Raw genomic sequence first — 23,012 nt, 5'->3', positions numbered from 1 at the left:
CAATTTAATAAACGGAATTAATATAGCCGTAGTACTATTAATAAAAAGTATTTCGTTTATTATAAAACCGGCTATTAATTAACTAAGTATTTAGAAAAAGAGCGACGTTAGGTATATAAGAAGTATAAAAATAATAAAGAAAAAAATAAAAGATCTATACTAAGCTTATATTTATAATTCCTTACTTTTTATAAAAGAACCGCCCTTATTAACGATAATAACGATAATAATACTATAATTTAATACTTTAATAACCTCGACTTTAATTATAAGGATAACTATAAAAATAAAGTTTAGATCTTAATAATATACTTTATAACTATCGCTAATAATAGAACTTTTATAAATATCCTTATTATTTAAATAATAGAATATAACCTTATTAATATTACTTTTATTAATAAGTTAACTAAGCCTACGAAACTAATAACCTCTTTTTTATTAAATAAGAGGTACTTATTAAAGGATTTTTAAAGTATTATACTTAATACCGGCGCTATGAAATTCTTAACTACGGGCTATTCTTAACTCCTTATATTATAATAATAATAACCTAAAATTACTCTTAATACTTCTAGAGCTAGTAAAATAAGTATTTAATTTAATAATAACGAACCTATAAAGTTATTAAAATCTATAATCGTTAATACCCTATTTAATAATATTACTTTTTATATTTTACTAACTAATACTTCTTTTTTATATTACTTAAAGGATATAAATAAGCTAGGAGTATACTTTAATAATATTAATAACTTACTAATTAAAGGAGATATTATAGTACTTATTATTTATAAATAAAAATACCCTTAGCTTTTATTCCTTAATAATAAAAAAGCTATTACTAACTACTTAATAAAAAGTAAATTCTACTACCTATATTAGCACTTTAGCTACCCTTTAGTTCCTCGTTTCTTAAAACTACTCTAGTAATTTAATAATAATATAGAAATCGTAGCCCTTAAGAAGCTTATAAAGATCTATTAATAATACTAACTTAATATTACTACCCCTAACTAATTTAAATTTACTTTACAAAATAATTACGATTTTAATTATAAAGTCGTAATTAACGTAATATACTTAATAAATTATAAGGGTACTAACTAACTAATACTTTACGTTATTAATACTACTACTTCTTTTTAAATAATAAGGTTCTTCGTAAATATAACTATAAAATATATTTAAGAGGCTCTTTAGTTATATTAAATCGACGTTTACCTCGGTCCGCCGGACTAAATTATTATAAATATTAATAAAAACTTTAGTATTATAAAGTTTAAATCTTTTATTAGATTTATATTTATTAAAGTTAAAGAAGTACCCGTTAAAGCTTATAATAATATTAATAAGGCTAAGAGATATTACGTAGTACTTAAAAAAGTATATGATATTATTTAAAATAAGTACTTATTAATAAGCGCGGAGGCTATACTTTAGGCCGTAATTAAAGTAATTAATAATATAATTAGCCCGAATAGCCTCGTTCTTATACTCCTCATTTTTAAAGCTTTTTTACGTATTTTTAATAAATCTTTACTGTTACTAAATATTATTTAATATATAGAGGTAGTTAAGAAAGTAATAAGAGAAGTCCGTAAACTTTATATTAATAAGTAAATAAGCGAGGTACTAGCTACTTAAAATAAACTAAATATCTCTTATATTATTAATTTATTATTATAATTAAATATTAAAGTTTAGTAAGAAGGTAAGGGATAAAAAGGCCTATTTAAGCTCGTTTTAATAAATAGTACTATTTATATAATAAAATTACTTTACGGCTTAATAAGCTTCCGGGCTATTATAATTAAACCCTAATACTTAAAAAAGGTCGACCCCGAGCTACTAATTATAATAATAAAGTACGTTAACTACTTATTAATCCCCGTAATTAACTAGTTAATTAATAATAGCGCCGCTATAAATAAAGTCCTTAATAAGATCGTTATTATAATTAATAACGACTTTTTATTATAGAGTAAGAGGATTAAAAAGATATTAATATAGCGCGGCCGTAATAATATTTTTATAATTACGACCTATTTTATATTTAAAAAAGAGGTAAATCTTAAGCTAGTTACTAAGCTTTATAATAAGGGTATTATTATTACTTTAAGAGCACTTTTTATAAAATCTATTAATAAAGAGCTTTTAAAACTAGTAAAAAGAGAGGTAATTAAATTTATTTAACTTAGCCCTAAATATAAAGATATAAAAATATTTAAATTTTAATTCGTTAACGAGATTAAAAACCTAGGACTTAACTTTATTAAAAAGTTTTATTTAGTTATATAAGGGTATAATAACGAGAGAAAGAAGGAGATTTTTATATAATTATTAATAATTTAAAGAACTAATTAATAACTAATCCTCGCCCTAGCCCTAACCCTAATTTAAAAAAGCTATATTATTTAGTTACGAAATATTATTTAAGTATATATATAATTAAGCTAACCTCTTTATTATAAGGTTTTTATTTAATTACTAACTCAGATCTATTATTTATACCCTAAGAGTACTATTTTATACGTTATATAGCTACTATATAGTTTTATAAAATCTAGTACTTATTAATAAGTAATATATAATAAGTATTATTTAAAAATACTCTAAATAATAATATCTACGTTCGATTTATACTTACTAATTTTAATAAAAAAAAGCGGATTATTTAGTATTATTAGTATATAGACCGATAATACTATTAGACTATTAAATAAGACTTTTAATTAAAAAAAAAACCGAGCTTAAGTACGCTAAGTTATTAACTAAATTAAAGTAATAACTATGAGCTAATAAGCCGTTTATTTTTAACAATAGGATTATCTTATTAAAAAGTATTAATATAGTACTTAAATAGAAGAACTAAAAAAAAAAGCTTAAGTAAGTTAACCCCTCGGTATTAAATACTAAATAATAATTTATTAAGTAGCGAGCTTAAAGTATTTATATTATATTAATTTACTAACTAAAAATAGCTTTTAATACGTCGTTTATTACTTAATACTAAGTAAGTTTATTATTTACTAACTATATTATACTAAACCGTTATATTAAATAATAAATAGATTACTTAGACCGAGGGCTTATATTTATATTATTAAATCTAACTATAACTAAACTCTTCGTTTTTATAAATAAGTTATTTATAAATAATACTAATTATACTTTATAACTAAGTTATATTATTATTTTTATAAATAAAAAATAGATTAATAAGAGCTTTATAATTAATAGTAATATTATTTACTATAGCTCTACGAAGAGTAAAAGGATTATTTAGAGCGTATTAATATTAAAAGTTTATAGAATAGTTATAAGTATTAATATTATTTATATTATCTTAACTACCCTAGACCTTATTACTAAATAACTTAACGTTCTAAAGATCTTTATTATAATTTATATAGATTTATATTTATTATATAAATACTTTATTAAACTAAGTATTATAAAAAAAAAGCGCCTTATAATAGATATTATAATATTTAAGTAATTATATAAACGCCGCGAGTTTTACGAGATTTATTAAATTAATAATAATAATAACTTAGCTAACGGGTTTATAAAAAGTATATTAAATAAGTCCCTTAAACGATTCGTTAGTAAAGGAATTATTATAATTAAAATAAAAAGATAGGTAATATATAATTAAAATAGTAATATATTATAAGTAGTAAGTTATTTAGTAAACGTATACACCTCTCGGGCTTTAGTTTAAATAAAAACGTACGTATTCGGGGCGTAATTAAATTAATAAAAAGCTCTTTTTTAACTATACTAAATTTAATAATTTCCGAAGAGTTTAGGTATATAGATTATATATATTAAAGGATTAAGAAGTAATTAAAAAGAGAGGATATTAAAGTTTCTATATAAATAATTATAATAAAAGCTATACTAAAATTTTAATATATAGCTTTAAGTATTTTTAAATAGGGGATTAATTATAGATTTTATTATTAATTCTCGCTAGCGGGGGACCTAGCCCCTATTTTAGCCTTTTTTATTATAAAAATAAAAAACTATTAATATTAAATTACGAAGTAAAAAAGGGGCCTTATTAAGTAGTTAAGGTAAGGGTAGTAAGTAAGTAGTCTAGGCCCGTATAAACGGACCCTTCTACCTACTTATACTTACTAAGGGACCGCGGGCTCTGCCTATGATCTTCCCCTCTTATATATACGTAATAGACCTATACTAACCTATTAACCTAGTCATAACCAAAAGGTCTGACCTGCCTACGTGTATACCAACAGTATTATATGGATGCCAGTCTACGACTCCACGGGGCCAATGTTCACTAGTCTAGATGAAAGCTGAGTGGCGTTAACGGAATACGTAACATATATCTTCGGTGGCAATGACTTAAAAATTTTGAGGTACAATATGATGTACAATTAATCTGCTCTAGAAGCTACCACTAATAAGCTGTAAAAGGGTCCGCGAGGTCCTGATTGGATCCGCCGAGTGCGAGCCAGATCTACCTAGGTCTAGATACGTAAGTGCCCGGTGAGGCAACTATATCGCGCAAGCAAGTGATCGCCTTTTTCCACAGCAGCAGGAAAAGCGCGCAAATATCTCGTTGACTACAAGGAACCTCTTTGGTCTGCGTGCATAGTGCAGGCCGATCTAGCCTTTACCCTGCATCAGACCAGTGGTATGATATTCCGATATGGGCACAAGCCAACCGCCAGCATGTAGCAAACACATTGATTGAGCAGTTGAGCAGTTGGAAAGCCGTATATGAGCTGACTGGAATTTCATCTGACGCAGGACGGTATTCTCTCTCTCCTATAGTTCCAGATCTTTGCATGCTCTCAGAGTCTACCCACGAAATGTCTGTTCACTCCGAGACCGTGAGCCTTGAGACCGTCCGCCGTGGGGAGATAGAAACCCTTGACGAAGCCTCGAGCCGGCCTAGCCTCGCTGTAGACAAAGGGTTGTCTGCTTGGCTCTTCATACTTGCGTCGTTTGTTGCTGAAGCCGTTCTCTGGGGTATGTCCGTCGCAGGTCGAAACTTCAAAAGCTTCATCTCGAATACTTACACGGGTATCTAGGCTTCCCGCTGTCACATGGCGTCTTTCAAGACTACTACTCAAAACACCCTGCCCTCAAACATAATTCAAATATTGCCGTCATTGGAACCGTTACCACCAGTGTCTACTACCTCGGTGGACCACTCGCAACGCCCTTGGCAGCACGATTCCAGGCATGGCAACGATACATGATCATTATTGGCTGGTTGGGATGCGCCTTATCCCTTCTGGCCGCCTCTTTTTCGACTTCAGTGCCTGCACTCATCGCAACCCAGGGGTTCCTCTACGGTCTTGCCTTTGTATTCGTCAACTATCCACTTCTTCGAATGCTCAATGAGTGGTTTATCGAACGCAGAGGTCTTGCATACGGAATCATGTCGACCGGTGCTGGGTGTAGTGGTGTTGGCTTGCCGTTCCTTCTTGAGTCGCTCCTTGCAAAATATGGGTATCAGACGACGTTACGCGCCATGGCTGTGGCACAATTTGTCACCTTGCTTCCCATGATCCCTTTCATCAAAGGACGGCTTCCTGCCTCGAGGCGGGGCACGCTAAAGAAAGGCGATTTAAAATTCTTCAAAAGGCCGCTGTTCTATTGCTTTGCCATGGCCAACTTCCTCGAAGCTCTCGGACACTACATCCCCGCTCTCTATCAACCGACATACGCAACATCGTTGGGCTTCTCGGGGACGATGGGTGCGCTGATTCTAGCGGCGAACAATCTAGCCACGACTTTTGGTCAGCTGGCCCTCGGCTACATCACAGACCGCGTCAACAACGTGCTCGTTCTCGTCTTCGCCTCCTCATTTGTTGCTGCAGTTGCGACCTTTGCCATCTGGGGCTTTGCCTCGTCCCTTGCACCTTTACTTTCCTTCTCAGTGGTGTTCGGACTGGCGACGGGCGGGTTTCCTTGTCTATGGAACAAGTTCGGATCGGCCCTCTCAGAAGACCCGGGGCACGTGTACAGTTTCATGGCCTTTGGTAAAGGTGTCGGCAATATTCTGACGGGCCCGATCTCTGCATCGCTGGTGATGGGACCTTTGACACGTGGGTACGGCCTCAGTCGGTTTGCGCCGTTGATATTGTACACTGGATCGATGATGTTGGCATCCTCACTGGCGATCATAAGCTGGCCACTCACGCGGAGGGCTGATAAACGCTGATTGATGTTTGCTCAACTTTATGCACTATCATGTTTGGTGTTCACATCGCGTCTAAGTAGCCAATCATACATTCGAATATCAGCTTAGGAAACTCTTTCATACCTACTGTCACACGGACATGTGCAGGGTCAGCACCTCCGGAGTGACCTGCCGCACCACGCGGCAGAATTTCCAACATTACAGCAGACGCTGAGCTGAAATGAAATAGAGAGGGATGTGAAGACCAAGTCGGGAAAGAGGAGTGTCCGCTGGTAAAAAGCAGGGAATGTGATCCGGCCCGGCGTGGCTGATGACAAGGGGGACCATCTCGGCTGCATGTCAAGTTGGTCCGACGCAGGCATCACCCAGTGTTCACGTTCTTCATCCTATCACATTCGTCAGTTTTTTGGGGGTCACAGGGATTCTCTCTTGGATGCTGCGTGCAGAATGTCGAACCAACCGCGAAGCGCCTGTTGGTGCCGTTGGTGCACTGCAGGCAAGCAAAGCAACGGTCCAACATGCGTTTGGGTGGCGCGATTGCCTCCGCCACCAACAGTCAAAAGAGCCGGGGTCGCCAAATAGAACCTGTCACTTTTGTGATGTTCTTTGTTCGTTGCAATTACCCGGCTTTCTCATGCTCGTTGGGGTCCTCTGGCAGTCTAGCTACCCAGAAAGACTTCTCGCCCCAATTTCGACAGCCACGAGAAAGCGTGAACAAGTAATTATAATCTGCCTTAAGTATTCGACAAGCGACATTCTGAGTCGTACCATGCTTGCAAACGATCAGCCCCCAACCGACGGAGATGGAGAGGAAAGCAAACCCCCACCCCTTGAGACCGAACTTTCGCCAGCTCTTTGGGAGAGGGCTGGTTGCCAATCGGTTATATTGACGTATTAACATGAATATTACAGGAGAAGCAGCAACCACGGCAGCAGCAGTTAGCTGTGTTCGATGCCGACGATGACTTGGAAGAAGAAGACGTGAGAGAATGCTATCCCTGTCTATTTGCGGACTGTCTTGTGCTCTAGCTCCGATGTTTTGCTGAATACTTCTTCCTTATTGAACAGCTCTTCGATGAAGCAGAGTCTTTGAGTTCGGACTCATCGGCAAAATCAAGAGTTTGGGAGAGCGAACACGAAAATGGTCGCACCTACCACTCCGTCAGCGCCGGAAGTTCGTACTCTATGGCATTGATTGTCTGCCATATCAATATGCTTAAAATTGCTGACTGGAGGCACAGAGTACCAATATCCGAACGACCAAGTAAGTGTGCCTCTGATAGTGCCATAGTGATGCAGTTCTCTATGAGCAAGCGCTAATTGTACCCGTGTAGTGGGAAAATGACCGGCTAAGTGAGTGTGACATTCAATCCCAAACAAATTACATGCTGTGCAGAGCAGAAGCGACTCATATATGCTCATGTCGTATGGTGCAGACTTTCAGCACCTTATCTGGACTCTCACTCTCGAAGGTAAATTAGCGGTTTGCCCAGCTCACCAAACAGCGAAGCGTGTTCTGGACATGGGCACTGGGACGGGCGTGTGGGCCATAGCTTTTGGTGAGTGGCTTTCATGCACAGTATCTCTGATTTTAGCCCCGGCTAATACGTCACGTTTTAAAGCGAACGAATTTAAGGATGCCGAGGTTTGACACCTGACTACTTCCTGATACGCTCAGACTAAGTTGGAATTAGGTCATTGGTGTTGACTTGAGTCCCATTCAACCTTCGTGGTACAACCTCTCGTTTTGTTTTGTTTTCATACGATCTAATGGATCAAACAGGGCTCCTCCTAACTGCAAATTTGAGATTGACGACTTGGAAAAGCCGTGGGCCTGGCATGAGCCATTCGACTTCATCTTCTGCCGGACAATGGAAGGATCGTTTGCTGATCCGAAGCTGATTATTCAAGAGATATACGAGTATGGCTTCTCGAGTTGTTTAGCAAGGATACCGAGTATGGATAACTCACTAAGACTTTTGGCAGCAATCTGACACCTGGTGGTTGGTTCGAAGCCGGTGGTTTCGTCCTTCCAATGGGCTGTGATGACGGCAGCGTTCCCGAAGAATCGGCACTGCGAAGATGGCATGACCTGATGGCGCAAGCAGGCGAGCAGTGTGGACGTTCGATCGAGAGTCCATCGAAGTACACCAAAGCCATCGAGGACGCCGGATTCGTTGACATTGTAACCGAGAAATTCATCTGGCCCTTGAACACGTGGCCCAAAGACAAGAGGTTCAAAGAAATTGGGAGGTGGATGGTTCTCAATCTCGACATGGGCATAGAGGCACTGACTTTGGGTCTTCTTACGCGCGTCATGGGTTGGACAAGGGAAGAGGTCTTAAAATTGTGCGATGACGTTCGGAAAGACTTGGCAAAGACGTGGTACCACGCATATTGGAATGTGTAGGTCCTTTCCATTTTGATGATCATGAGCACTCACTGTTTTCAATAGTTGATGATAGCATGTTTTTAGGCATGTTGTATATGCTCGGAAACCACTACAGATCGCGAATGACGAAGAAAGTCAGGGGGAGGCAAGTTCGAGTCCTCCACTTGAATCAGCCGAATCGCCTGAGCCGTCAAAATCACCAGGATCGCCTAAATCACCAGAGTCACCCAAGTCATCAGGATCATCCCATTCGCCTCCGAGAAAACGGCAGAAAGGTCGTCAGGCTTCTCCAGACCCGTGAGAAACATCAACGAGATCACTGCTTCTCAAGTTACCGGCGTCTCGAGACCTGTATTGGAAACATTGAAGAAGCTAAAGCTCTACGTCTCAGATAATTTGCGATTTGCGATCGCGATGCATTCAGAACGTTTCTTTCTTCCTCGACATATCCCAGTTCTCTGAAGTCGCAAGTCCAAACCGATTCCCATGGCGCGCAATCAAATCGCTGTTCGTCCACCCTGGATATCTAAATGCTGTATTTTAGGAGACATGGGTTCGTTTGCGAGCAGCCCTTAGGCATCCTTTAGGCAGACCCGACACCTACCCCAAACACATGGCGCTTTACAATCGAACATGTATAGAACAAGAATGGACGTAACTTTGCAGCTTGAAAATAGTATGCTTGTTGTTTGAACTTCCTGGGGACGATGCTGAGGATGCAGCGTGAACGGAGCCGGCTAGGGGAGCCCTGCGCACGGACACGTAAATCCTACTCAGGGCTGCTAGTGGCGTTCGATCCCAACCAACTATGACTGGATGTCAACATCCACCAATCCCCGATAGTCTAGTGGTGAGGATATCTGCTTGTCATTGAAATGCCAACGATTCGCAGGGGACCGGGGTCCAATTCCCCGTCGAGGAGCTATCTTTTGCACTTTTGCCAACCCGGTCATCTAATTTTCTCGATCATCATCGTAGCTATCCAATCAACTGATTTTGGAATGCTCCCGCCCGATTGGAGTAGTGCAACGAGGACTTGGATGCATGGAAGGAAGTTTGTATGGCCTGCACCACCACATCGTTCATACATGCACACTTTTTCGCATTGGTCACCGTATGTTGAAATTTAAAGCAAACTCCCTTGCGGGATGTATCTGAGAGGTATGGACGAAGACATATGCGTGTCGTTGAAATACACAACATACTAGGCTGGTGATGGTATTCACGAGTCGGGGGTCGGAGTTGATGCGCATCCCATCAGCCGAGGTCAAACAGAGTCAACAGACAATGAGGATAGCCAAGCTCCCCATCATCGGCTGAACAGATGAGATCATTTCTTTACCCGTGCCAACCAATTTTTCAGACGAAATGACTGGGTGCAAGAAGAGAGGATGCACGAGCGTTTCCCACTTCCCTTGGTTGGAACAGCATGGTCTGGCAGACGGTGGCCTCTAGCTGTCGAGAATAGTTTAAGCTTGTTCGTGGTGGGAGAAGGGGTCATGTGCTTGTCTCCTGCAGTCAGCCACGAGTTCACTTGGACTATTTAGGCGTTGATGACCGTGGATCTTGGCGCTTCAGCACTCTGTGGTTGGTTCTTTCGACCTCGTCGAATCTCGCTACGACGCGAATAAGTGTGATGGAAGTGCGCAGACCTCAACAATCGCTGCACTTCTCCGTCGATGTGTGTAGGTGACACAAACTGACTCTCACCATCGTATACACAGCGGCGAGCCGCTCATGATTGATGTTGCAATTGACACATTGTGCGGCGCATGTCTTGCTTGTTAATCCCATCATGCCCTAAATTTGCCTCATTCGCCAAGGCGGAACAAAGGCAACCCCTCCTTTTCTTATAGCGGATCGTGGGCCCGCAGGCTCCGAAAGCCCACCTCGCGTTTGTTCCAGTCTGAGACGCGTTTTCTCGTTGAACCCGCTCTTGGAGAGGAAATGAGATCCAGCAGAAGGAAAATGCGCTGGATCCCTATTTCCCATGTGCTGTTGTTAATAAGTCATTGAAATCCTGTTTCACCTTTCATGAAGTCGATCCGAACGACATTGGCAAGACTCCACGTCCAGTGGCAAACGAATCTCCTGCTGCTTTCGCCCGTAGGCTCATCCATCATACGTCTTTCCAATTTCCCATCCTGTGGCTCCTGCGGGGACTTTGGTTACTCGAACCGGGGGAGAAAGGAAACAAGCAGCGAACCGCTGTCGTAGAGGATGTTGAGATTGCGGCGCGGACGACCTTTCGCAAGTCCTGACATGGACAACGGCCGGATCGGTGCAAGTGCACCACGGTGAGAGTCAGACTGAATCGTTTGCTTTGTTGAATTAGATTGACGCCACGCGCACCACGCCGCAAAGGAGCTGGTAAAAAGTCGGCCGCCATAAATTGGGAAGTTGGCTCGATTGGAAGCAGGAACACACCTAAAATTACCTGGAGGATCGCGGGATGGCGCCTAAAGGTTGAGATTGAGTACCGTAGAAACTCGAGCACTTCAAACTTGCGTTAGCCCGTGCCAACCCTGCTAGCGCTCTGGAAGAATCGTAATACTGCCCAAAGTGGTCAAATGTGGCCGCCACCCGTTTTTGGCATACGCCAACATTCCTAATTGATTTAGCTAATAAGAGCTCGCCGTCGAGGCTGGAGGCAGTTAGGCAGGAGTAAGAAATAGAAAATAATTGCTTACCGCCTTCTATATACGGTATAGTCAATTATATAATCGAATATAATTGACCCCCCGAAAAGGCTTGGTATGGGCAGCTAGCAGGGTTGGCACGGGCTAACGCAAGTTTGAAGTGCTCGAGTTTCTACGGTAGGATTCAGAAACCGTCAGGAACCATTCAGGAACAGGGACTGGTCGTGAGAAAAAGGAGTTCCTGGCGCAGCGCCGCACACGCCCAATCGAAGCCCCTGCCGACTTCTCGGGCGCCCAATAGACTGGGAACAGATGAACTTGTGAAGCAGTCAGCCGTCCGTTTTAGGCCAGCAATTCCCCCTTTTCCCCTCAAAACACCAACAGACAAACCACACCAGAAAGTGGTGAACCAAGCAGCCACCAGAGGCCGAGCAGCAAAGCCGGGCTAAACTGTGCCGCAAACTGCTTAAATGCTCTCGCTTAGGCTGACGCTACGTGAGGCCACTCTAACCGCTCCAAGAAGTACCATCCGTGCCACGGTCCTGTCTTGAGTGACATGCCCGCCATCGTGAACCGCCCAACTGGCACCGGACAGCCCCCTTGCGAGTAAGAATCTCTGACTCTCCATGTAGGCGGCTTGCCAACGCCGAGGCGCGCCGTGGACGATAATACGAATTTGCCTTTTGCCTTGGGCCCTGGGCTCCGCGTCGTTCGATGGAGATTTCACGGCCGAGAGGATCCGGGGTTGACTCCACCCCTTTTGCGGCGCGGACGCAGCTGATGCCTATGGGCAATTTCCCGAATCCTCGACCTCCCAAAGAGCACATAATGGCCGCGATGCCCCCCCTAAACTTCCACCGGACTCTCAGGTTTCCCCTCTTGCTCCCTCACCGATCCCAGTCACTCTTTTAATACTATCCGGATCCGAAAAAACTCCACCAAAAATGCGTTACTTCTCCGTTGCCCTCGCCCTCGCGGCCCCCCTGGTTTCCGCCATCGAGTTCACCAGCCCCTCGGCCAACTCCACCGTCGCCAAGGGCAAGAGCTACGAGCTGTCGTGGAACACGGTCGACACGGACCCGTCGACCTTCAGCGTCTTCCTCGTCAACTTTGTCAACTGGCCTCCTTCCTACGTCCTCTTGGCCCAGGATCTCGAGACCGCCGCCGGCTCTGCCTCCATCGACGTTCCCTGCTCCACCCTCAACTCTGACGGTTACCAATTGTGAGACATTCTCTTTCTTTTGTTTGTCGTTCTGTCTCTGCCTCTTACGACCTTTTTTCCTTCTCTCTTGTCGAGTTGTCTTGACTCTTGACCCTTTGCGGTCTCGAATTCCCATTTCTACCCCTGAACTGTGCCCCGATTAGCCTGTTCTGGGCAGGGGTAAGAATCTGACGAGTCATGCACTGCAACGGTCATTTCAAATGAAAAGCGGAGTGAACCACTCCAAAACAGAAAGAAAGAGAACAGGGGGTCAAATAAGATTGAAGTGCAGGGTGAGGGAGGGGGGAATTATGTGGCTGACCCGAAATCCAAACAAACAGCAACGCCATCAACGGCACCAACGTCTACGTGATCTACGCGCAGACACCCAAGTTCTCCGTCACCGGATCCGACTGCACCGATCCCACCACGCTGCCCCCGGCTTCGCCCTCCGCCTGCGCGCCGCCGAGCACCGTCACTGTCACGGTGAGCAAGACCCTTTCCAAGAACTCCACCGCGACGGCGACGGGCGGTTTCTCGGCGGCCCAGAGCAGCTTCATCACGACCACCGCCGCCGTCCCGGCCACCACTCCCGATGCCCCCGTCTTCCATGGCACTTGTCCTGACACCATTGGCTGGGCCTCAGACTACCATCACCCCGTAACTCTCACCAAGCCCCCTCACCACCCCGAGGCCACCGGCGCTCCCTACCCGACCGGCTCCTTCAGCGCTAAGCACAACGAGGAGGTGACTACCATTTACCGTACCACCTACCTGCCTTTGGAGCTGGCCCCGACTGGTGCTTGCAAGTGTTAGTGTGACCTAACATGACAATTTACACTGACAAGACTCTCCACGACTAATTAACAAACGGCCTTGACGTGAATTTCGGGGTCGAAACCGGGAAACGGACAACCAGGGGAAAATCGGGGGTTGTTGCAGCTTGCGTCGTCTCCTTTGAGGCAAAAAACTTTCTTGGACGTTGGTGGTTTGGTGTAATACTTTCTGGGCAGCAGAGAAAAAAAATGGAACAGAGGTTACGAAGTGAAGGTCGATATTCGACATCACTTCAGTACCCTCCTCCCCTTGAAGCCCTCAACTCATCCCACATCAACTTTATCGCGTCTTCCTTTTCTCTTTGTGTGTATGCGCTTTACTTCTTAATGTCTGAATGTCTCATGACAACCATAAAAAAAAAGATACCATTAAAAAATCAAGAATATTTTGGTCTCGCTAAACGTGTTTTCAGGCCTCATGACTGCACGTCCAGAAACTTGCGAGAGTTGCAAAACACAGAAACAACAAGCGACCCCGGTGACGCCAATAATAGCCCGCGCTGCCGCAGCTCCGTGACGCCAAGCCGTGCCGAGATGGTGGAGACGGTACCACTTGCGGCGCCGTCCGATGTCACTCAAAACCGATCCCACCTCATGCGCGCCAGCCATGCCGTGCCGGCCTGGCTCAGTGTTTGGCGACGATTCTAGCCACATCCTCCAACTTGACGTGCGTTTTAATAGCATCTCTCCCCTGGATCTTGCCTACTTTTCTGTCTTCCCACCGCGGTTGCAGGGTTTCCTCCATACCCGGCAAGTTGGATCGGCGTACAACACGCCTAAAGTTGAAGGTTTTGGAAAAAGATCCCCCTCTCGTAGGGCCCGAGCACCCAAGGCGAGTCCCTGTTGCACTAGTAAATAGAGCTTCATGCGGCTCAAGGCAAATCTCGATACCACGTTCTACGGGCCGGGTTCACGTCCACGTCACCCTGCCAAACACGGGGACGGTAGAACTAGCTAGCCTAGTCCAAAGTAAGCATGTTCTTGTATTGCGGACACTGGGGAAACGCACTTCTGACGACATCCGATTCCATATGTCATCCCCTTATTATCGTTCCTCTTTTGGGTGATGTGTGGGACTGTAAGTGACCGGTTCCCTCCTTATCCTCTTTTCCCCGGACTGTTCATCACTTCATCTCGTCTGTCACTTGGTTTTTGATTATTGCCGTTCTTCTTGTCTCTTTCCATTTGTATAGAATTTGAAGCTTGATGCTTCGTGGTTTACTCTTTTAATTCATTTCATCACATTCCTTGCTGCTGCGCAGCCCGAACTTCACACTTTTCAAACTTCTCTTTCTTGTCTTTCCTTGATTAGTCTCATAAAAGATGCGTTTCTCGTCCATGGTGGCCATCGCCCTCTTGGCGCTTGGCGAGACTGGGCTCTGTGATCGCCAAGAAGGGCAGTCAAAGTTGTTCTCTGTAAGCCACCCTGTCCAAGCACTTCAGTACAACCAAGAGATCAGATCATGTCTTGGTAACCATTCCACTTCTTCCATTACGGTCTCTGACACGGCTCATTCTCATAGGGTAGCGTCGCCGGCCGCGCCGCGGTCCTCGTAAGGCAAGAAGTCGAGAAGCCCACAGTCGAAAAGAGACAAATCAGCTTCGAAAACGGCGGCATCAGTATTGGCGGCGCCGGAGGTCTTCAACTAGGTGGCAAAGGCAAAGGCAACAGCAACGGCCAGGCCACGGCGGGTCAGCCCGGCACCAATGTCGCCGGTAACAGGACCGCCAACAACAACGCCGGCCTGACCATTGGCGGCATCAACCTCGGCGGCGGCAACGTCGGGACCACTGGAGGCAAGGGCAACAACGGAGGAACCGGCAACAGCGCGTTGGACGCTTTCCTGAACGCGGCGAACGGCAAGAAGAAGAACAACGGCACTGCTAATGCTGGCGAGGGGGCCGCTGCGCCGGGTAAAGCTGCTGGTGGCGAGGGACAAAAGGCTGGTGCTGGTGCTGGGGCTGCTGCCGGTGGTGGAAAGCAAAAGGGCGAGGGCGGTCCTGGAGCCAACCCGGGTGAAGCTGCCAAGGCTGAGCAGGGACTCGGAGCGAGCCCTGGTGAGGCTGCAAAGGCCAATGAAGCCGCGAAGGAAGCTCAACGGAAGGGTGCCGGTGCCGGGCTCGGAGAGGCTAAGCCGGCTGGCGAGGCTCCGCCTGCGAATGCTGCCGAGGGAGCCAAACCTGCTGGAGGAGCCGCACCTGCTGAGGGAGCGAAGCCTGCGGAGGGAGCAAAACTTGCCGAAGGAGCTGCTGAGGGACAGCCGAAGGCAGTGAAGGAATCTGAGCAGTTCAAGGACAATGCCGGCATCACCCTCGGTACTGATGGCCAAGCTCAGAACAGTAAGCTCTCGACACGGCACCACATCTTTCTTGATGGCTAACAGTAGACACCAGTCGGAGGCAATCTCGGTATCACAAAGGGTAGCGACGGCAGCACATCCGTCGGCGGCAAGTCTGGTAAGACGTCTCAGTTTCACCTTTTATTTTTAACCTTTACTGACGATAGTCACATCAGGTATCAACATCAGCCCTGGCGGTGCTCAGAGACAAGGCAAGAGAAAGGGTAACGGCCAGCAGCAAGCGACGCCGCCGCCTGCCGAGGGACAGCCGGCTGCCCAGCCTCCAGCTGCTGCTCCGGAAGCTCAGCCGGCGACGCCTGCAGCTCCGCCCGCTGCTCCCGCTGCTGAAGCGTGAGGGGGTTCTCTGCAGTTATATAGCACTCTGTCACGGGGCAAGAAATAAAAATGAGTAGCTTACTTCAGAGGGCGGACAGTGTGATGCTTGAATTGTTGAGGATTATCTAAACAGATAGGGAGAGCAGCGAGGGCTATCTCCATGTCCACCATCGCATTGCAACAACATCCCGTGCCTCCTATCGCAGCTCTTTGAATACAAGGGGATGAAATCCTTTTGCCTACTAGCTAAAGTACCTGTGTACGCTAACCCGCCTGAATCGCAACCAAATTTGAGTACCCCATCTGTGACGTCGGAGTTACTCCTGCGGCGACTTCAAGTAGAAGCCGCAGAAGCTTGAGACTCGCCGATCTTACGGCATTCGCAGTCAGCAGGACAATTGGGCGAACTCAAGGTGCGCAAGCGAACATCTTTCTCGGTGAGAAGTATCTCAAAGACCGCCTTCCGAATCTCGCAGTCCCAAGCGTACACCTTAGTGCCCTTCTTCTTGAAGATGTTGCAGAGATTACTGTCGTTCTTCTTGTGCATGATCATCCAGTCAGCCAAGTCTCCGTAGTCGGTACGGCGAAGAGGGACGATGCCGGCGTGCTTGACGGGACGGGGACGGGGCGCGCCAAACATGGGGACCATCGCAAAGGCCAAGTAAAGCTCCTTAAGGTTGGGGAGCACCATGGCAGCGTGGACGTGCTTGTCTAGGCCCTGGGGGAGCATGATTTTGAACTTCTGGATGCATTCCATGAACCGAAGTCCCGCGGGAGTAGGCAGGTGGAGCGCCATGCCGAGGAAGTCGGCGTAACGCTCGAGGACCGCGGCATGTCCGCCCAGGAAAACAAAGGCCACGACGAAGTCATCGATGGAGGGAAGGACCCATGCCGTCATTTGAAAGCCGGCAGCCATTCCGGCCGGGCTCATTCTGGCTCTGGGAAGGCGGCGGTACGTCTGATGGACGAGGGCGCGGGACTTTTGGTTCAGCTGGGAGGCCATTCGGATGCGAGAGAATCGTCGCTTCATGGCTTTGACGTGGTCCGAATCGCTCATGTTCATATCGGTAAGGACGAGCTTCGAGGCAGTGTCTTGCTTGTATGCGATGCCCCAGTTCAAGCACACCTCCTTGGAGGCGGCATCGTTGATGAGGGCGTCGATAATGAGCAGGACAATGTCCATGGGTAGAGAAGCCGGTACGGTCTTGCCAGGAGGAGTAGGCTGGAGACACTTTGACAGGGAGATGGTCTTGGGGGACTGGGTCTTAGGAGCCCGCGTGCCTTGACGGCCCTTCTTGTGCTTGTTGTTGTGAGGCATGATTACGGGTATGAGAGGGACGGTTTGTCGAGGAAGATCCGCTGCTTAGTTGACAAAATCTGGCAAGATATGAATTAGCTAGAGCAGAGATGAGGAAATAGAATGGTCGTCTCACCGGTTTCTTGCTGGATCTACCTTTTGATAGGAGCAAACGGGCGATAGGCCTATGGGTTGGATGGGAGGAAGGGCCTCGATCTTTCCTCCTGGAAAAAGTGAGCAACGTAGAGAAGAAGAAGTTCGTTTGTATAAGTAGCGGAAACTGTGAGAGGAAGAAAGATTGAGATTCTCCATATACCGTGGTGAGTGAGAGATCAAGTGAGACAGTCTATAGGTAGGCCGCAGGTGAAGCTGCAGAGTAGTTCACCGCCCTCCCACCTGACAAAAGAGGTCCGTTTGAACAAATCATCTCCGGATATCTGCTTCAGAACAGAAGCGCTCCTACCTAAACATCAAAGGTGTGCCTTCCAGTCGTTTCTTTTTGCTCCTGTGTGTCTGGGTTGTTCCTGCCTGTTTTCACCGAGACCATTGGTGCCTTCCATTTTCTAACCGCGTTGGTCGTGCCTTCCCACCCGACAAGTTGACGCCTTCCTGAGAATTTGTTATCTGATTCAACCGTCATGTGACCGAGGTACATAGGTAGGGAAACTGGGGAGGAAGGTGCTGTTCATACCTCTCCCACCTTGCCTTAGGTTAGTACCTACCTAGCTTGGGCTTACTTTAGACCACGGGAGTGCCGCCGCCTTGGGCTCTTGAAAACATCTCGCCCACCTACATCAACTGATAAATATCCTCCTGCTAGTCTCTCTCCTCTGAAGTTCGTCCTCAATCAAATCGCCTCGAGACCTTGGGTTTATATTTGGTCGCCGGTTCCCTGACCAGATCGAGGGCAGTGGCCGAAACATCTGGCGATTTGGCCGTGTCTCAAGCACCGGGAGAACAACTGGCCATACCTTGTCTATCTTCTTGTGTAATACAAACTTCCACCATCAATGCCAGGATAAGTTTTCCAAACGCCAGAAGCCAACGGCCATTACCAGTCACCGTGCCAGTGACCAGGCATCATCGAAATGAGGGCTAACGATAAGAATCTCTTTGCGCTTAGCACTGCAGAGATCGAACCAGAGGCAGCAGCTACTTTGCCTATACTCGATGAGCTGCAAATCTGCCTTACGAGCTTGCCCTCAACATTATGGATTATGACGTTCTCCACGCTGAGAGTACTGATCCATCAGAAATCACTTTCGGACTAGATAGGGACGACGATACAGCTCTCGGCGTCTCGTTCTACTTGATAGATGCTCATGACTGGTACCCTTCTATCTGTCACAGACCTTAATCCACACAGCGTCAATCGGAAGATAAGGTCCATGGTCCTCGGCAAATTCTACTTCATGTATCGACTGGCGCCAGATGGGTTAAACATCCCAAACTTCGTCTTCATCAACCCGAAGAAAGATATGTTCTAGATCTGCAAGGACTGTGCGTGGGATGCTTGAGAGCATCCCAGCGCAGAGCTCAAGCCACTTCTCGAGCGCATGTGCAAAGTTTAAGTTGGCGATTACAACTTCTTTACGCCAACCAACTCCGCGAAGATTGAGATATAAAAACATCTCCCCGGCATTCGTCTGATCAAAATAGACATTGGAACGAAGGAATATCTGGGAAGAGGATCAGAGGCTGAGCTGGCCGAACTGGAAATGGAAGCTGGTGTTTGAAGCATCCCTGCAGATTTGTTCCCGGATCTTGCAGAATGGGCAGAGAACCACAGGTCGACAGTTCTAAGCGTATTGAAGCCATTCAAAGAAAGAGGGATCGATCTTCTGGCTTGGAAAAACATCTGATGGCCGGCCATGGCGTCTGTTGTGCAAAGAGGTTTGGCTTCATGCCCCTTCAGATGACATTCACGTGAAGTTCTGCTACGGCTTGGACCATTATTGCAATCCCTGGGATTGAGTCTGCTCGGAAGCCACTTTAATTACTTAGATATGTTACCGGATCGAGGTCATTTACCGTTCGTTGATCAACAGTCATCCTGCGAGACCTTCGGAAGTTTTGTCCTTTAGAGAACAATCATGTCGAGGTAGGAATTCAAGTCGTCATCCTCATGTTCACACAATTAAGAATGCCTAATGGAAGGGTCTTCTCGTCGTTTGGTGTTCTCTCTCGGTTGGCGTTCCTCACTGACTCGATGAACCTGCCTTACTGCTTCTTTAGGGCTAGGGTGCCTGCGTGCGACGTTACAGTCCTTCCCCTTCACGGTTCACGCTGTGTCTTGTGTAGTAGCCCAGGCGGCGAAAGACGTCTAGGAGGTATTGCATTGAGATGCCAATGTCAATCTATTGTTGCGAGTTAGAGTGGTGGACTCAACTTTGCCGAAGGGACTTATGTGTTGTGTGGTCATTGTACCTAAGCCATGAGTGAGCGGCCTAAAGTTACATGTTTACTCAATCACGACAGGTGTATATATGTCAACCTTCGGTGAAGATTGGACTTTGATGACCTACACTAGTTAGATAAGGTAGTGTTGGTATACACGTAGGCAGGTCAGACCTTTTGGGTCGCGACTAGGTCAATAGGTCAGTATAGGTCTATTGCGTGTGTATAGGAGGGGAAGATCGTGGGCAGAGCCCGCGGTCCCTCAGTGGGTATAGGTAGGTGGAAGGGTCCGTCTGCACGGGCCCAGACTGCCTACCTACCACCCCTACCTAACTACCTAATAGGGCCCCTTTTCTGCCTCGTAATCCAACATTAGCAGTCTTCTACTTTTATAATAGAAAAGGCTGGAATAGGGGCTAGGTCCCCCGCTAGCGAGAACTAGTAGTAGAATCTATAGTTAATCCCCTGTTCGGAAGTACCTAAAGCCGTATACTAAAATTTTAGTATAGCTTCTATTATAATTATTCGTATAGAGATTTTAGTATTCCCTCCTTCCGATTGCTTCCTAATCTTCTAATATATATAATCTATATACCTAAACTCCTCGGAAATTATTAAATTTAGTATAGTTAAAAAAGAGCTTTTTATTAGTCTAACTACGCCCTAAATACGTGCGTTTCTCTTTAAGCTAAAGCCCGAGAGGCGTATACGTTCGCTAGACGACTTACTACTTATAATATACTACTATTTTAACTACATATTACCTATCCTTCTATTTTAACTATAATAATTCCTTTACTAACGAATTGTTTAAGGGACTTGTTCGGTATGCTCTTTATAAACCCGTCGGCTAGGTTATCGTCGCCGCTAATTTAACGGATTTTATAGAGCTCGTAGCGTTTATATAATTACCTAAGTACTATAATATTTATTATAAGGCGCTTTTCTTTTGTAATACCTAGCTTAACGAGGTATTTATATAGTAAGTATAAATCTATATAGACTATAGTAGAGATCTTCGGAACGTCGAGTTATTCGGTAATAAGGTCTAAGGTAGTTAAGATAGTATAGGTAACGTTAACGCTTACGACTATTCCGTAAACCTCTAATATTAGTACGCTCCGGATAATCCTTTTGCTCTTCGTAGAGCTATAGTAAATAATATTACTATTAATCGTAAAGCTCTCGTTAGTCTGTTCTTTATTCGCAAGGATAATAATATAACTTAGCTATGAGGTATAATTAGCGTTATTTACGAATAACCTATTTATAAAGACGAAGAGTTTAGCTATAGTTAGATTTAATAATATAAATATAAGCCCTCGGTCTAAGTATTTTATTTACTATTTAATACGACGGTTTAGCGTAGCGTAGTTAGTAAATAACGGATCTACTTAGTATTAAGTAGTAAATAACGTATTAAAAGCTACCTCTAGTTAGTAAATTAATATAATATAAGTACCTCGAGCTCGCTACTTAACGAATTATTATTTAGCATCTAATACTAAAGGGTTAACCTACTTAAGCTTCTTTCCCTAGTTCTTCTATCTAAGTACTATATTAATACTTTTTAATAAAATAATCCCGCTATTAAAAATAAGCGGCTCGTCGGCCGATAGTTACTACTTTAGTTTAGCTAGTAGCTTAGTGCGCTTAAGCTCGGTTTCTTCTTTTTAACTAAAAGTCTTATTTAATAATCTAATAGTATTATCGGTTTATATACTAATAATACCGAATGATCCGCTTTCTTTTATCGAGATTAGTAAGCATAGATCGAACGTAGATATTATTATTTAGAGCATCTTTAAATAATACTTACTATATATTACTTACTAATAAGTACTAGATTTTACGAAACCGTATAGTAGCTATATAACGTATAAAATAGTGCCCTTAGGGTGTAGATAACGGATCCGAGCTAGTAATTAGGCAAAAACCTTATAGTAAAGAGGTTAGCTCGATTATATATATACTTAAGTAATATCTTATAACTAGACGACGTAGCCTTCCCGGATTAGGGTCGGGGCTAGGGCAAGGATTAGACGTTAATTAGTTCTTTAGATTATCGGCGATTACGTAAGGATCTCCTTTTTCTCCTCGTTATTATACCCTTATATAACTAAGTAAAACTTTTTAATAAGGTTAAGTCCTAGGTTCTTAATCTCGTCGACGAATCGAGACTTAAATATCTTTATATCCCTATATTTAGGGCTAAGTTAGACGAATTTAATTACCCCTCTCTTTATTAGTCCTAAAAGCTCCTTATTAATAGATTTTATAAAAGGTACTCTTAAGGTAGTAATAATACCCTTATTACGGAGCTTAGTAGCTAGTTTAAGATTTGCCTCCTCTTTAAATATAAAGTAGGTCGTAGTTATAAAAGTATTACTACGGCCGCGCCGTATTAATATTCTTTTAGTCCTCCTACTCCGTAATAAAGGGTCGTCGTTAACTATAATAACGATTTTATTAAGGACTTTGTTTATAGCGGCGCTATTATTAGTTAGCTAGTTAACCGCGGGGATTAATAAGTAATTAACGTGCTCTATTATCGTAGCCGGCGGCTCGGGGTCGACCTTCTCCGAGTACTAGGGTTTAATTATAGTAGCCCGGAAGCTTATTAGGCCGTGAGGCAATTTTACTACGTAAGTAGTACTATTTATTAAAACGAGCTTAAATAGGCCTTTTTATCCCTTACTTTCTCACTAGACTTTAATATTTAATTATAGTAGTAAATTAATAGTATAAGAAATATTTAGTCCGTTTTAAATAGCTAGTGCCTCGCTTACTTACTTATTAATATAAAGTCTGCGGACTTCCCTTATTACTTTCTTAACTACTTCTATACGTTAGGTAATATTTAGCGACGGTAGAGATTTATTAAAAGTGCGCGGAAAAGCTCTAAAAACGAGGAGTATAAGAACGAGGCTATTTAGGCTAACTATATCGTTAACTACTTTAATTACGGCCTAAAGTATAGCCTCTGCGCTTATTAATAGGCACTTATTTCGAATAATATCGTATACCTTTTTAAGTACTGCGTAGTATCTCTTAGCCTTATTAATACTATTATAAGCTTCAATAGGTACTTCTTTAACCTTAATAAATATAGATCTAGTAAAAGATTTAAACTCTGCGGCGCTAAAGTTCTTATTAGTATCTATAATAATTTAGTCTAGCGGACCGAGGTAAACGTCGATTTAATATAGCTAAAGAGCTTCTTATATATACTTCGTAGTTATATCCGCGAGGAACCTTACTACTTAAAAAGAAGTAGTAGTATCGACGACGTAAAGTACTAGTCGGTTAGTACCTTTATAATTTATTAAGTATATTACGTTAATTACGACTTTATAATTAAAATCGTAATTATCTCGTAGGGTAAATTTAA

General features: G+C 43.8%; 5 protein-coding genes and 1 non-coding gene across 6 annotated transcripts; 5 read left to right on the top strand and 1 right to left on the bottom strand.

Annotated features, from left to right (window-relative positions):
* Nucleotides 1-4,844: 4,844 nt before the first annotated feature.
* On the top strand, nt 4,845-8,877 carry CLUP02_09825 (major facilitator superfamily transporter; the record flags this gene model as incomplete). The annotated part of the gene is made up of 12 exons (XM_049288803.1): nt 4,845-5,004; nt 5,067-6,093; nt 6,414-6,456; nt 7,097-7,165; nt 7,253-7,358; nt 7,426-7,448; nt 7,519-7,537; nt 7,690-7,743; nt 7,807-7,829; nt 7,879-8,105; nt 8,171-8,590; nt 8,661-8,877. 12 exons carry the CDS (start codon nt 4,845-4,847, stop codon nt 8,875-8,877), a joined length of 2,388 nt encoding a protein of 795 aa, XP_049145947.1.
* Nucleotides 8,878-9,409: 532 nt separating this feature from the next.
* CLUP02_tRNA197 lies at nt 9,410-9,498 on the top strand. The gene has a single exon. It is a non-coding gene; the product is annotated as a tRNA-Asp (tRNA).
* Nucleotides 9,499-12,159: 2,661 nt separating this feature from the next.
* On the top strand, nt 12,160-13,900 carry CLUP02_09824 (extracellular proline-serine rich protein; the record flags this gene model as incomplete). Its single annotated transcript, XM_049288802.1, has 3 exons — nt 12,160-12,437; nt 12,758-13,227; nt 13,710-13,900. The coding sequence occupies 3 exons, from the start codon at nt 12,160-12,162 to the stop codon at nt 13,898-13,900; spliced, it is 939 nt and encodes a 312-aa protein (XP_049145946.1).
* A 675-nt stretch (nt 13,901-14,575) lies between these two features.
* CLUP02_09823 (uncharacterized protein) lies at nt 14,576-15,946 on the top strand (the record flags this gene model as incomplete). Its single annotated transcript, XM_049288801.1, has 4 exons — nt 14,576-14,668; nt 14,776-15,592; nt 15,647-15,709; nt 15,768-15,946. 4 exons carry the CDS (start codon nt 14,576-14,578, stop codon nt 15,944-15,946), a joined length of 1,152 nt encoding a protein of 383 aa, XP_049145945.1.
* Nucleotides 15,947-16,261: 315 nt separating this feature from the next.
* Nucleotides 16,262-17,245, bottom strand: CLUP02_09822 (uncharacterized protein; the record flags this gene model as incomplete). Its single annotated transcript, XM_049288800.1, has 1 exon — nt 16,262-17,245. The coding sequence occupies one exon, from the start codon at nt 17,243-17,245 to the stop codon at nt 16,262-16,264; it is 984 nt and encodes a 327-aa protein (XP_049145944.1).
* A 102-nt stretch (nt 17,246-17,347) lies between these two features.
* On the top strand, nt 17,348-19,598 carry CLUP02_09821 (uncharacterized protein; the record flags this gene model as incomplete). Its single annotated transcript, XM_049288799.1, has 12 exons — nt 17,348-17,353; nt 17,408-17,457; nt 17,518-17,544; nt 17,605-17,700; nt 18,061-18,293; nt 18,400-18,553; nt 18,591-18,704; nt 18,753-18,789; nt 18,884-19,013; nt 19,157-19,198; nt 19,273-19,474; nt 19,526-19,598. The coding sequence occupies 12 exons, from the start codon at nt 17,348-17,350 to the stop codon at nt 19,596-19,598; spliced, it is 1,164 nt and encodes a 387-aa protein (XP_049145943.1).
* Between the last annotated feature and the right edge of the window lie 3,414 nt (nt 19,599-23,012).

The sequence above is a fragment of the Colletotrichum lupini genome, chromosome 5, assembly GCF_023278565.1.
Source record: "Colletotrichum lupini chromosome 5, complete sequence".
Classification (NCBI taxonomy): Eukaryota; Fungi; Ascomycota; class Sordariomycetes; order Glomerellales; family Glomerellaceae; genus Colletotrichum; species Colletotrichum lupini.
The sequence above is the reverse complement of the archived record's forward strand: the minus strand, read 5'-3'. Positions and strand labels throughout refer to the sequence as shown.